This window comes from Balearica regulorum, chromosome 10 (genome assembly GCF_011004875.1).
Source record: "Balearica regulorum gibbericeps isolate bBalReg1 chromosome 10, bBalReg1.pri, whole genome shotgun sequence".
Taxonomy (NCBI): Eukaryota; Metazoa; Chordata; class Aves; order Gruiformes; family Gruidae; genus Balearica; species Balearica regulorum.
The window spans coordinates 10,534,383-10,548,059 of NC_046193.1; the positions used below are offsets into that span (position 1 = coordinate 10,534,383).

General features: G+C 39.9%; 1 protein-coding gene across 1 annotated transcript; it reads right to left on the reverse strand.

Annotated features, from left to right (window-relative positions):
- Positions 1-1,223: 1,223 nt before the first annotated feature.
- Positions 1,224-13,075, reverse strand: ARF4 (ARF GTPase 4). The gene is made up of 6 exons (XM_075762032.1): positions 12,669-13,075; positions 5,794-5,874; positions 5,177-5,286; positions 3,700-3,771; positions 3,049-3,174; positions 1,224-2,180 (listed from the first exon to the last, which is right to left on the reverse strand). The coding sequence occupies exons 1-6, from the start codon at positions 12,733-12,735 to the stop codon at positions 2,094-2,096; spliced, it is 543 nt and encodes a 180-aa protein (XP_075618147.1). The 5' UTR covers positions 12,736-13,075; the 3' UTR covers positions 1,224-2,093.
- Between the last annotated feature and the right edge of the window lie 602 nt (positions 13,076-13,677).

A 13,677-nucleotide genomic window follows, 5' to 3' on the forward strand; every position in this document is an offset into this window, starting at 1 on the left:
TTCCTTGGAAGAAGAGACAGCATTTAATTTGTTACAAGCATTGTTTCAGTTTAACCTATTGGGACTACCAATACAATCCATGTTACAGACCAGCTGCCTCTTCCGAACAAGATGTTCATTTTAAGGATTATTTCAAGAAACTGCATTGCTTGAAACACACATATTAACAGCTACTGATCCAATGGATGGATATATCAACTCTAGTTAATACATAATCAGCAATTCATTAAAGGTGCAAGGAAAACCCTACTCACCTTACATTGTCTCCTGGGTTTATGTTACCTACCGATGACTGTTAATGGCCGTATTAAAGAGCTCTGGAATTTTCTCTGATTAGTTGCGTTCACAGTAACAGTACCTTCCTAGAAACTTAAACCTCAGTTACAGCAGCAGCTGCCTTGGAAGTTGCTCTTAACCTAAACTACCTTGAGTTTACCAAACCTTGTCACTGCAATTTCTTGTAGCAAGGATAACAAGACTTAGGCTAAAAATAAGAGAGGAGCTTAGCCTAAAACTGCAATGAAATCATGCTTTGGGTTCCTAAAGACATGCAATTAATAAACCATTTCAGTTGGAAGATTGAGCCATATTTGCATCCATACAGCAGACAGGCAACAGAAAAATAGATTTTAAAATACCCATTAGTAGCAGCCTCAAAAAACATGTTACTTAAGTCTTTTGAACTACACAGGTATAAGGGGGCATAAATATGAAAGCAGACAGTAGCAGCTGCATAGAGCTGGTATTTTGGGGTGACTACCACCACTAATATAATATTGACTAAAACCCTGTACAAGTGTTCAAGTTAACTTCCCAGCTAGCCACCAACAGAATTTGTGATTCTCCTGCTGAAACCCATGTTGGTTTTTAAATGTAGATACAACTACAAAACAGACATGCATGCTTTTTAGGCAGTTCGTACTTGTTTTATTACAATTTTTGTAACTGTTAGTATTTTCATATCTGGACATCTTAAAAGGAATTTTAGATTTACAACTTCAAAAGACACTTACAGAATTATATAAGTCTTGATGACAGCTACTCTACTGCACTGTATACAACTTTGATGCCCACCTTCTGTGTCCTGCTCTATATAGCTCCAAACAAGTGAAAATCTGAGACTGATGTTCACATTCAAACTGCAGGAAAGATCAGTACATAGAAAAAAGTGATAAATTGCAGTTCAACTATATCAGGAATCAAGAAGAGCATACACAGAGCTATACATTTTATCATTTTATTAGGAATAATTCCAAGTGGGTTATGAAGAAACTAATCCATTGAGTTTGATGAATTTTCCAAAATTTCTTTATGAAGATATGTTCACCAACAAACAGTAAAACTTCAGCAGAACTATTATACACTGGGCAAAAATAGTCAGGCTGATACCAAAAAGCAACATGCAACATAAAAAAAAATGATACAATATAAAGGAAGACAATCTGCTGAATATTAAAAACAACCTCAACATGAGCTCTTTGCAACCAGCACAGAACTATTCTACCCATCAAATCCAATTCACACAAAGGCAAGTTGGGCTGATAGAACCCAAGGATTAATAAAATGTTCCTCAGTGCAGTAGATTTGTATAGTGTTTTAGAGCATTTTCTTGGCTGGAACAAGCAGTATTAGGAATTCTTTTTGGCAAGGGAGAGAAATAAATACATACGGAATGCTACATTTTTAAATCAGCAGACTGTCAGAGGAATGAAACAGGGCATCAGTAAACTAAAAGTAGCAGGGAGGAAAAAAAATTTTAAACGTTAATTTATTTGGGCTCAAAAGAGTATTCAAAACAGATCTTAAAGATGTCACAATAACTATATTCAGGCATTTAGGCTAACATGGGGAATAAAATCAGAAGATACACTTTTTCCAAGTTAAGGAGATTTTTACCCAAGCATATTGCTACCTTTGCAACATGTAGCTTGGTAAACAATAATTGGCAACAAAATAAGTTGAAACGCTGTAATATCCTGCCCAAATATCAGTTCCAGATACTGTAATAACCAAGATGCAAACTAATTTTGTTGTAACAAGCCTAGACCACTTATATCAAACATGTCCCTGGTGAGAGAGTCATCCAGTTTGAGTTAGCGTTTTGAGAGTTCATTTGACAGCCAGTCAAGTCCCTCGTACAGACCAGTTCCTTGTGTAGCACAGGTAGCCTGGACATACCACTGTTAATGCAGAACACAGACAAAGATTAAATTTAAAAACTGACAAAATGCAAGCTATGTTATCACAGTACGTGACACTCAGATACACATTCAAATAGTGTTCTTTAAACACTTCTGTGCCATAAGTAGATTCAATATTGAACAGATGCTATTTTTCTAAGTTTTGAAAAGTATATATAAAGCAGGCAGGGTTCAGACATTACCCAAACCCTCAGTGTTGGCCTACCAAATGCCAGGACGCTGTTCAGTGCGACAAGAAACAAATACAGAACTAGCATTTGGTTTATAAGATGAAAACTAGCTTCTTGTTTTTGAAAGACTGCTCTTGGGGAAATGGACATAGAATTACCTAAACTAACAGACCTCTAAAACATCTTCTACAGATATAATCTTAATGTGTCAATATACAGACATTAAGAGAATATTACAGAAGGATAGACAGTTTATGTGAAGCAACCCCATGTCTCAAAGGCTTGTGCAGATGGAATCTAACGATTCAGGAGCTACTAATTTCCTTACGGCTTTGTAGCAGTGAGAATGAAGAATGCATTTTCTCCCCCCCGAAAAAACAGAAAGCCCACCACATACTCTGTCAAACATGTTTGACAGCTGTATTTCAGTGTCAGCCTGGAATATCTGTATTTTTCCAGGAAAAGCTGAGAGATGAAACACCTGCAACAGCTGTACACATTGGATTACAGTTCTAAATCACTTATTTTGAATGATGACCTTAAACTATGTACTACAGAGTTTAATAGCAGGTAAGCACATCCTTCTACAGAAAGGTGGAAACTTCCCTTTCCTTTCAAGTGAGATTATGTTTATAACAGAAGACAAGAGTTCAGCAACCAGGAAGTTTAGCACTTACAGTTCTGTTACGCAGAGACTGAAGACCTAGTTTATCTGTCATTTCACTGATTGCCATAGCATTTGGCAAGTCTTGTTTGTTCGCAAACAGAAGCAGCACTGCATCTTGCAGCTCATCCTCCTGAAGCTAACAGAAAAAACGATCATGTTATTAAATTAGCCCAGTTAAGTACTTCAACAAGCACTAAAGAAACCTAAATACTGATTTAAGGGTTAAAAACATTTTCATTCTTGCTCATGAAGTCACTAGTAAGTACTTAGTGAAATTTAACTAGTCCCCAACAGAACATCTCCTACAAGTAAGGAGATATTCTTTCAACAGGCAGTTCAAATTTCCCAGCACCTTGCTGCTGAAATTCTTAACACCAATTTGTTTTTCTAAAATTTTTTCTTGATCTGCTCTATTTCTCTTAAGGTTTTATGAAGGAAAGAAAGGTTCTGACACATTAGTAGTTCTTGAGCTAAAGCTCTCTACAGAGTTGCAGTTACAACTCAGTGCACTATGTGACCCAGAAATACCAGGTGAATACAATATGCATTGTACAATAACTCCCTAAAATTTTAAAATCCTAAATCTCTTAGGGAAGCTGACACACATCCAAAAATATGACAAAGTATAACAATCATATTTCAGAAGGTTATTGGTATTTACCATTTTCTGCAGCTCTTCTGCTGCTTCCTGGATTCTCTCTCTGTCATTACTGTCTACCACAAAAATGAGGCCCTGTAAGAAGTTAAGCAGTTTTGAAAAGCCAATGTAAACACGCAGTACTATTGAAAAAAACAAAAAACCCCAAAAAACAAAAAAACCAAACCACAAACAATTCATCCTGAATATTGTGACTGTTCCCTCTCTTAGGTAAGCAAATTTGACAGAAATTTCTGTTTAAGCAATGCAAGATATCTATCTGAACAAGTACATAATAAATTTCAACTGCAAAATAAAGCTAGGCTTAAATACCACAAAGGTCAGTTTATAGATTAGTGTGGGATTCTTTAGTTTGGGGAAGAAAAAAAAAAAAGAGATATCAGCAAAATTTCAGAAGCTAACTCTCCCCCATCCCTTTTCACTCATTGTATCATGTTAAATGCAGCAAGATAAACACAAGTGCTTCACTATCTCATGTTTCGCGGAGAAAACCCACACCCTTACCATAAGGCCTGAATTTGTTTTAAAAAGTTTGTACCAAACAGTATTTCTAATGGCACCTCTGTTATTCGAGTGCCCCCCCTTACACACACTATTTGCTCTTAAAATTTCAGTCTGAAAACCTTACATTTTATCACTCTAAGAAAACAGAAGCATCTTTTAAAAATACTTAGTAACAGGGTTGAATAAGGAACTGAAATTAAGTATTACTCTATTCACAACAGCACTTTGCTAGCTCCTTTTTGTCAATCCAGACTTCTTCATTTTTCTGCACCAATCACACGCATTACGCTGCACAGAAGTTTCTTGGAAACAATTCGATATTCAACACAGCAAAAAAAAAAAAAACAACCAACAACCCAACCAACCAAACCACTCCCATAGTTTCCTGATACCAGTAAGCAACTTACCTTACTACCTGTGAACCAAATGAAAAAAAAAAAAAAAAAATCACATTTATGTCACCAAAAATGACAGCAGCCACATCAGTATGAAGCGGATACTTCCTAATCAATTGGTAACAAGATCTTTTACAATATTTTTAGATACTCAGTGTTCTAAATACACTGATATAGCACAGTAAAAGCTGTATATTTTGAGGCTGATTAGAAAAAAAGTATGTAGAAAGGTGCTTAGACAGTAACATTTCTTATGTATAAAACAATGCCAGTTCAAATAGATTAAAGCATGGACACAGGAAAGTTGAAGAGTTCCTCACAAACAAACCAGCTGCTCTGGCACATTACAGAACACTGGTAGATGCTAAAGGACTTCATCCTTGTCAGGCTACACTCACGACTGGACTTAAAGCCTTCAGGGTAACAAACCAGCTTCAACTAGAATAAAATTTGGACATCCCTTAGAACTTGCAGGAAGTAGTGAGGAGCCTTTCTGAAAGGAAGGAACAGAAGACAACTTTCCATGTATAATGAGACTTTACAAAACAGGTCTTTAACAATTGCCATCTCTGAACTCTTACCTGTGTGTTTTGGAAATAATGCCTCCAAAGAGGTCTAATTTTATCTTGACCACCAACATCCCAAACTGTGAAACAAATGTTTTTGTATTCTACTGTTTCCACATTAAAACCTAAAATAATAGGCAAACAGAAATAGTTAACGCCAGTGTTAAAATGTAATTCTAATCATGTTAATTACTTCCTAAGTTATATTTCTCCCAAATAAATATAAAATGGCTTATCAGAATTGAATTGCTAGATTCAAGAAGAAAATTGACTGAAGGGAAAAAACCCAATAAATTAATCAATAAAATCCAAACAAAACACCGTCTTTGGTTCAGCAAGTCTTTCAGCCACAACCTGCTAGAGAGGTTCCTGGTGTTTGAGGGAAATATTGCTACTTAACTGGTTCCTACACTCCTGAGCATCTGCTACTGGCCACTGTCAGACACAGGATTCTGGTCTAGATGTATCTTTGGTCTGACACAGCTATGTTATGGTAGTACCAGAAAGCCCACATTTGACTTGATGCTTATACTAACAGTAAAGATAGCAAATCCCTACAATATTCAGAAGCCAGTCTGTACAACACAAATTCAGAGTAACAAGAATGAAGACATGAGAATTTATTATCTTACCAATAGTGGGAATTGTGGTGACAATTTCTCCTAGTTTCAGTTTATAAAGAATAGTTGTCTTACCAGCAGCATCCAAACCAACTAGAATAAAGAGAAAATTTTATTTAGTTCCCAATATGAACTAAAAATCTGCTAATTCAAAAATATGTCATTTTACATGCAAATTATTAGGGATTTTTTCCTGAGGAGAAGCAACTTTTTAAACACTCTTCAGTCATTGTTGATATACTACTATGTTTCTCCTCATCTCTTCTACTCAGCACAGAGAGAGAACAAGCAATGAAGAAAACAAGCTTAGTAACACACTTCCATCCACAACCTACAGGCTCACAAGTTTCTAGTTATCTTCCTTCATATTTGTGTTAATTAAGTTTTCACATTCACTTTGAAAGTTGCTTTTGTGTAAGTCAGGATAGTTTTAAATGCCTAGCAACAATCTACAAGCAGGACATAGCTCCTAACTGATCACGTTTGCTACTTCACACTCAAGTTGGGGAAGGTCTCACTTGCTCAACCTTCAGCTAAGGCCAGTTTCACACACACCTGAACCAACAGGAGCTGGCACTACCAATGGAAGACACCACAGTCTCCCTCATCCCAGTCTCTTGTCCTTTTGCTAAAACATTTATTTTGCATTGACAAAAACCACATGCATTTGGAAACTCCTGTCTTCCCTCTGCATATATCCTAAGGGCTGTAAGTCTTCTTCAGGATATCACTTCTATTCATTGAGATCCACTAGGATGCTTTCATCAAAAGTCTCTACTTTTGATTGTTGTAGAAGGCCTTCTGCACTGAAATATGTTCTTCTGTTTCAAACAACAAAGCTTAAGTTTAATGTTTTTCAATATTAGCTATATGGTAAATATGCAATCCTTAAAAAAATCCACAAACAAAACAAAACCAATAAAAACTGAAGCGTCAAAGACATTTTTGAGAAGCATCACTAACATTACAGGCGTACACTGTAGTTTTCTAAAACTGTTTGTGCAACTGCTTATTGTTAGGCATTTCAGAACACGTTAAGAGCAACACATAATAGCAACTCAGAATACAATTCTTTACATTAGAACCCAATGCCTAGCACATAAGCACCTCAATAGACAGTAGGTAAACACCACAGCGACAGTTTGAATAAAATTTGTGAAAGTTAAAATAGTCCATAAAATTTTGCCCAAACAAAAATAAAACACCCATCAAAGAATTAATTAAATAACACTTGCACAAGAACCTAAATGTCATTCTTGTCTGATAACATTCTTAAGTGTTCTGAGTTAATTTCCTACTTGGTGACTGTGATATGTTAAGCTTTAAGCGGTTTGATGACTTGACTATTAATAATATAACTCTTTCCTTAGTGTTGCAATAAAATGGAATTCACAATTACCTACTTATTCAGAATGAAACCAAATTAAAAAGCCTCCTTCTCAAGACACAAACTGCTGTTACAGCAAACTAATTAAAAAACCCTATCTATAACTGTCCTATACTCTGATACTGTGAACAGGATTATACGTGCCAATGCAGTTTCTTTGATATTGTCATTGCCTGTTAAAAAACCCCCACACTGGTCCAACTGTTAGTGTCATGAAAGAAGAAGGGGGGGGGGAAATAATCCACCATCAAAACCAAAGCTCCTTGAGGGGTAATAAACTCCCAAAATGCTCAAATTAAAATTTAACAGTTTTAAGTTTGCTATTGTCTAAGTGTTGGTCTCTTAGAGCCACACACAAACATGAACAAAAAAAGGCATGGCACAGCAGAAGTTTTACAAGAGCTTGCAAGTCATGAAACACACAGATGTTAGCATTTTCCCCACATCAATAGTGTCAGGTAGCCTTAAAAAAACCCTTTAAACAAACTCTGAAACTCTCAAATGCTCCATCTATGCTGAAAAACAACATTTTTGATAGCACAGTGCTTGAAGCCCAACATTATTCTTATGCAGCTCAGCTTCAAATGAGCATTTGTAGGATGCCTAGATCTTTACAAGAAAACATAATGTATGTACATGATATAGGATAGTTTTCCAGTAAATTAACATTAAGATAGTTTAGTGAACCACCAATTAAAGCTACACATACTCACAAACTCTTCTCCTACCCCTGCAACAAAACCTCCAACAGTTATCGGTAGAAAAAAAACAACTGACAAGAGTTGTTGAAATTAGCAATGAAAGAAAGATGGCATTATCTACACAAATGGTTTTAGTATATTTAGGGCTTATACTAAAGATACAGATAAAGAAAAAAGCTAATCTCATTTCAAAGAATATACACAAGGTATCAAGAATCATTTGAACACAGGACTCCAAGCTAAGAAATTAGAAACCAGTCAAGAATTTCAATTTTTTTCCTATATTTAAGAAATTATTTCTCTAGTTATCCACTCTGCTCTTGTGCCAGGACCCACCACCACCTCAATGGCCTTGGCAGAAGGCTAAATTAGCTATGTAAGTGCAAAGCCCACAGACTTTACTTAAATCCACTCTTACTCACAATTCTAATTAAGCTGCTGGACTTTGCACTGAGGCAGGCTGAGCTATGGATACGTGTTTTCTTCTTCCAGCTCCACACTTAGGACAGCAACTTTCAACCAAAGGAAGGCAACTTTTGCAAATCACCATGATCCTATTTGCAAAACCTGTCTCTTTTAGCCAAATTGCAAACCTTATGAAGTCTAAACAAGCAATAGTCATCAAAAGCATAGCTTCCATTCATCCCTCTTACTCCAATTTGCCATTTACCACCCTTTTTAGGACAAGAAATTTCAGAGCACCAAATCACAATTAACCTTTTGAGCCACTAGGAAGTGTAACCACTGCTTTTAGTAGTTAAAAAATAAACACGTTCACATTTGCACTGGAACACTAAATGTGAATCTATGAGCTACTTCTATGTCATAAAGTTTAAGTTGATTTAACTATCAAGATTAAAGCCTAAATCTTAAATCCGTAAATGGCGTAATTTTCTGATTCTACATTTTCACTCTGATTCCACTGCATGACTGACCATCATCAACAAGGCCAAGGTGTAGGAACTTCGATGTAGGGTATGATGGTCAGCAGTTGTACCACAAAGCATTAAGATTACAATAAAGTACAAATGGAAAGCACAGACTTGCACTTGCAACCATTTCTCTTTAAACTGAGTCAAACATCCTCTTCCTCTAGCTGGAGAAAAAAAAAAGAATCTACAGCAGCAACTGAAAGGATTAAAACCATTGTGGTTCTAAGTCCTTTACTCCTCTTAAGAGTGTTTTACTCACAGACTGTTAGTTGTGTTTCTAAATCTCAAGCTTGTAGTTGACTTGTCCCTGGGAACACCACCCCTGTGACCACATCATATTCCTCATTTACAAACTTTCTACTTTGACCACTGGTGTCTGAATATCTATCTAGCTGCCTCAGTTATCACAGCACAGAACTTCATGAACTATAGATACAGAAAAATTAAAACTGACTTTTTAAATGGACTGCCCATCAAGACCAATAGATTTTGCTTGATTTCCAAAGTTTACTGTAGAATACAGCATGTTGCTGCTTCCAAAATGAATGTTTCCCATAATCAGAAAAGGAAAAAACACCCCACCTTGTACTGTATTTAACTGATTCATGACATTCCTGTTATAATCAAAAGCCAGCTTAGGAAAATAAAATTAAGGAATCCCAACTTACTACAGGTTTGTATTCCCTCACTTTTCTTTTACCTTTATACCAGTTCTCTCAAAGCTTGTCTTATTTATCCTTTACATACTATTCCTCTTTCAAGTTTCATTTCAATTGGATAACTCTTTGGAGGACATGAAAGGGCGATTCTCAATACAGCTTCTCAAGAAAACATACATACACACAAAAAAAACCCCCCAAAACCAAGAGCATGCAAACCAACACTGGTTAAAAAAAAACCTAAATGGTTTTGTGCTGTATGGCAATACAGTTACCGAAGAATCTGACAATTTTTCCCACAATGCATTTAATAATTACCTTTGTATTTGAAGCTCCTGACTAGCTATTATCTCAGTTAACACTTGCACAACTACACCAGGACACAGAACACTAAATTATGATATTGAAAGGTGCACAATGAATCAGTAACTTTTCTTTTTTAAGCACAAGAGTGAAGAGTTTTACAGACAGGTACATGTAGGGTTAGGACTCAGTCTTTCCACTCTAATGCCAAAGTTGCCTAGTTTAACTTTAAGTCATTCAATTCTATTCTACAGTTACTTCTTCTCCCTTGTGCTACTTCTATCTATAAAGACAATGCAGAAATTATTTTACATGCATTTCCGCAGAACGTTAATCTAATATTTCTAAAAAAATATTTAATTTTACAAGTGCATTTTTTAAAAAAACAACACTTCAGTAACAGCGTACCATTAAATGTCCACCTTTCATCATAAATGTAGTTTGAGAATATAAAAGATAGTGCATCATGTTTGCTGTTGGTAATGGTACCTGATGAGAAATATTCAAATTCTGAGAACTCAATAACACAAAGCCTGTCTTAAGAGCTAAACTAATTCTACTTTATCTTGAATTCTGCAGAAACAGAAGAAAGCTGTGAAAAGGAAGCTTGAATTATAAATTAATCATCTGTTCATTATCAACTCACCCATATAATATTTTTCCCTAAATATTTTTCCTGAACACCTTACCCCATGAAGATAGTGCACTAGTATACTATTTAAATGCCTAGCCTTATCCAGCTCATTTTCAAATCATAAATTTAAAATTATCATCTCGAGGAAAAATTTAATTTGGTCCCAGTATTCATTCAGACATCTCTCCTCAAAATGCTGATACGTAACATAGAATGTTATCAAGATCTTCTTTTCCACGTTACAGATACAAACTAATTATATGATCTCCAATATAACATATTCTGCTCCTAAACATCCAATTTAGGTCCTATGATACATTCTCATCACAACATCGCAAAAGTTTTACCCTCTTATAGTATATAACAAATATGATGCAGTTGCATGCTCTGATCCAGTCCTGGTTTTGAATATAATCCATGCCTTAAAATAAAAATTATTAAAAAAAGATGCAGTTGAACCAACTGCTAGAAAGTGCGGCTCCCTAACTCATATCTAACCTAAAATTGAACTAATTACCTACCCATGAAGAAACTAAAGCCTTGCAAGCTATTCTGATCTGCATGACATTGCTTTCCTGTTTTCATTATTTTGCAGAATGTAACAGAACTACAAATACCACAGACACTATCTCATCCTGCAGTCAAGCTCATTTGAAGATTTTACTTCATTCATTTAGAGTCATATGAAGAGTCTGGGTACTAGGGAGACAGTCAAATCACTTCCTTGAAACCAACAGATGTACTAAGTTGTCTCAAAGACAAAAATTACTCAGGTTATTTTGAAATGGATAAGACTCTCTAATTTCAAATAGAGAAGATACTAAAAATTACTCTGCATGTAATAAAGAACTCTGTCATCACAAAACGTACGGAGAACACGGAAAATAATTTTTAAAAGTTGCATTTTGTGTCTGCTGTGCATACCCAGGCACTCTTAAGGATGAGTAGTGCTCCAAGAAGTTTCAGTTAGGACCCAGTCCCATTGCTGCCTATATTGAAATGAGCACTTTGTATAATTCCTTAGGACAAGCTCCTTCAGTCTAGGGCAATGAATCAAGTTCCATTCACTTTAGCAACAGCATTTGAGAAAAAATTGGGGGTTAAGATTTGTTTGTACATAAAGCTTGTGGGGGTGGGTAGGTGGGAAGAGTTGGAAGTGGAGGAGGAAATACCAAATGCAGTATGCCGCCTGCTTTGACCTTTTGAACCATAATCTTGAAGTGAGAATCTTCAAGAGCCGCTGGCTTCAACTCTTACACAGCCATTTCAAGAGAAACACACTCTAATTCTAAATAAATAATTACAAGCTGATAGTAAAACTAGGTTAAGCACTGAAAAAGCAACCTATGGGGTTTTATGATTTTGTGCGCACGGTTCAGGAGAATTAAAGTGCACAGATGTTATACCGAAATGTCCTTTCACAAGAGTCACAGGTACAGGCACCTTAGTCACCGAAAATCGGCAATTATACGGCCACTTGTTAAGCTGCTGGTGTTGAACACACCAGGCTTTGCCACATCCTGTTCGAAAAGCCACACTGCTGGGGCAGGAGCGGCGTCCCCAGGCCGAACGCACAACCGCACCGGCGGCGGGGGAAAAGCAGGGCGCAAACCTCGCTCTCCTCCTCGGAAAAGGGACACGCTCCTCAGCCTTGCGTGTTTTCCCCAGCAGGCGGGCACCGGCTTCACCTACTGCAATTTGATCTTTGTTCTACGTTTCGCTCTGGCTCAACGCAAGCGGAAACGCAGGTGCAAAGAGAAGGGGCTGCAGCCCCACATGCCCCGCTGCAAACCCCGGAGGAAGCGGGGCTCCGTCTCTCATTATCCAGCGCAGCCGCGACCCCCGACAGCGGGATTTGGGGGGGGGGCACAAGAGAGAAGAAAACGAGAACACGGCGGAGGAAAAGGAAGGGCAGACATACCCCGATCCCCACCCCCTTCCCCCATCACTCCTTCTCTCCCCTCCACTCGTTCACTTTCCAACGACCCTGCGAGCCCTATGGAAAGGGGATAGAGGTGTCCTGTCCTCCCCCACCCCAGGACGGGGTAAGCCCCCCCACCTCCGCCTTCCGCCCGTGGCGCCCTCCTGCCAGCCTCCCCTCCCCCACCGCCAGCGGGACACGTCCGTGAGGGAGCGGGCGGGCCTGGCGGCGGCCTCGGCCGGGTAGGGCGCAACGGCCGCGGCGGCAACGCTCTGGGGAAGGGGGGTGGGCGGAAGAAGGATGAGAAAGCCGCGGCCGGGCGGCGGCAGCGTGCCGCTGTCGCCCCTTACCCATGAGGATGCGCATCTGCTTCTTGCCGAAGAGGCGTGAGAAGAGCGAGGAGATGGTGAGGCCCATGGCGGCTCCGGCGCGGGGCTGGGCGGCGGCGCAGGCAGCGGGAGGAGTGCGGCGAGGAGGGAGGGAGAGCGCGGCCCGGCTCCCGTCTGCGCTCACGGATCCCTCCGCGAGCAAGGAGGCAGGCTGCCGAAGCGCGGGGTTCGCCCGGCGGCGCCGACTTATAAGGCGCAGGCGGCAGTAACGACAGCGGCGGCTGCTGCTCTGTGACCGGGGAACCTCGCTCGCTCGTTCTCTGCCACGTCACGCTCGCCACGGCCGCCCCGGCTCCAACGCGGACAAAATCACGTCACGCTCGCCACATCCCCCGTCCACGGCACCACCCTCTGCCACACGGCCCGAGCGCCCAACGGCGGCGGGGACTACTTCTCCCAGCAAGCGCTGCGCCGGCTCCGCGCCTGGCTGGCTGTAACAGCTGCCGCTAGTGCACGACGGGGGATGTAGTTCAAGACTTCCGGCCCGCCTCGCCACTGCTTCCGGCCGCCCCAGGCAAGGCAGAGCGCGGCACGCCGGGAAGCGTAGTCCGCCGGGCGCAGAGCGGCTGCTAACGCCGAGGCCCAGCGCCCCGGGCCGCCCCGCAGCACCGCCCGGCGGGGCCAGAGTGCCTTTCCCCGGGGCACGCACGTCCCTGGGTCCCCCCAACCCTCGTAATTCACCTCACCGCAGCTCATGCTCCTGCCGCCCTCAGGCCGAGACCCGAGAGCCAACAGGCTCTTCTCCCACGGGCCAAAGGACAGCCCCAAGCAAGAGAGAAACAGGGCTTTTAGAGTAAAACAAAGCCCCAGGGAGCCTCCACACACAGCTAGGTAATTAAAAAACACCGACCCAACCCCGATCCAACCAAACCAACCCTCGATCCCAGGAACGCTGATTACTGCAGCATTCTGACATTGTTTCTATGACCTCGGCCCTCTGCAGAGTCAAGACAAAACTGTGATCTTGGCA

Coding starts and splice junctions, on each gene's coding strand:
- ARF4 (XM_075762032.1), bottom strand. CDS start 12,735: ATGGGCCTCACCATCTCCTCGCTCTTCTCACGCCTCTTCGGCAAGAAG. Junction 5,287..5,793: donor CACCACAATTCCCACTATTG/GTAAGATAATAA, acceptor CTATTATTTTAG/GTTTTAATGTGGAAACAGTA. Junction 2,181..3,048: donor AGTCTCTGCGTAACAGAACT/GTAAGTGCTAAA, acceptor CTGCATTAACAG/TGGTATGTCCAGGCTACCTG.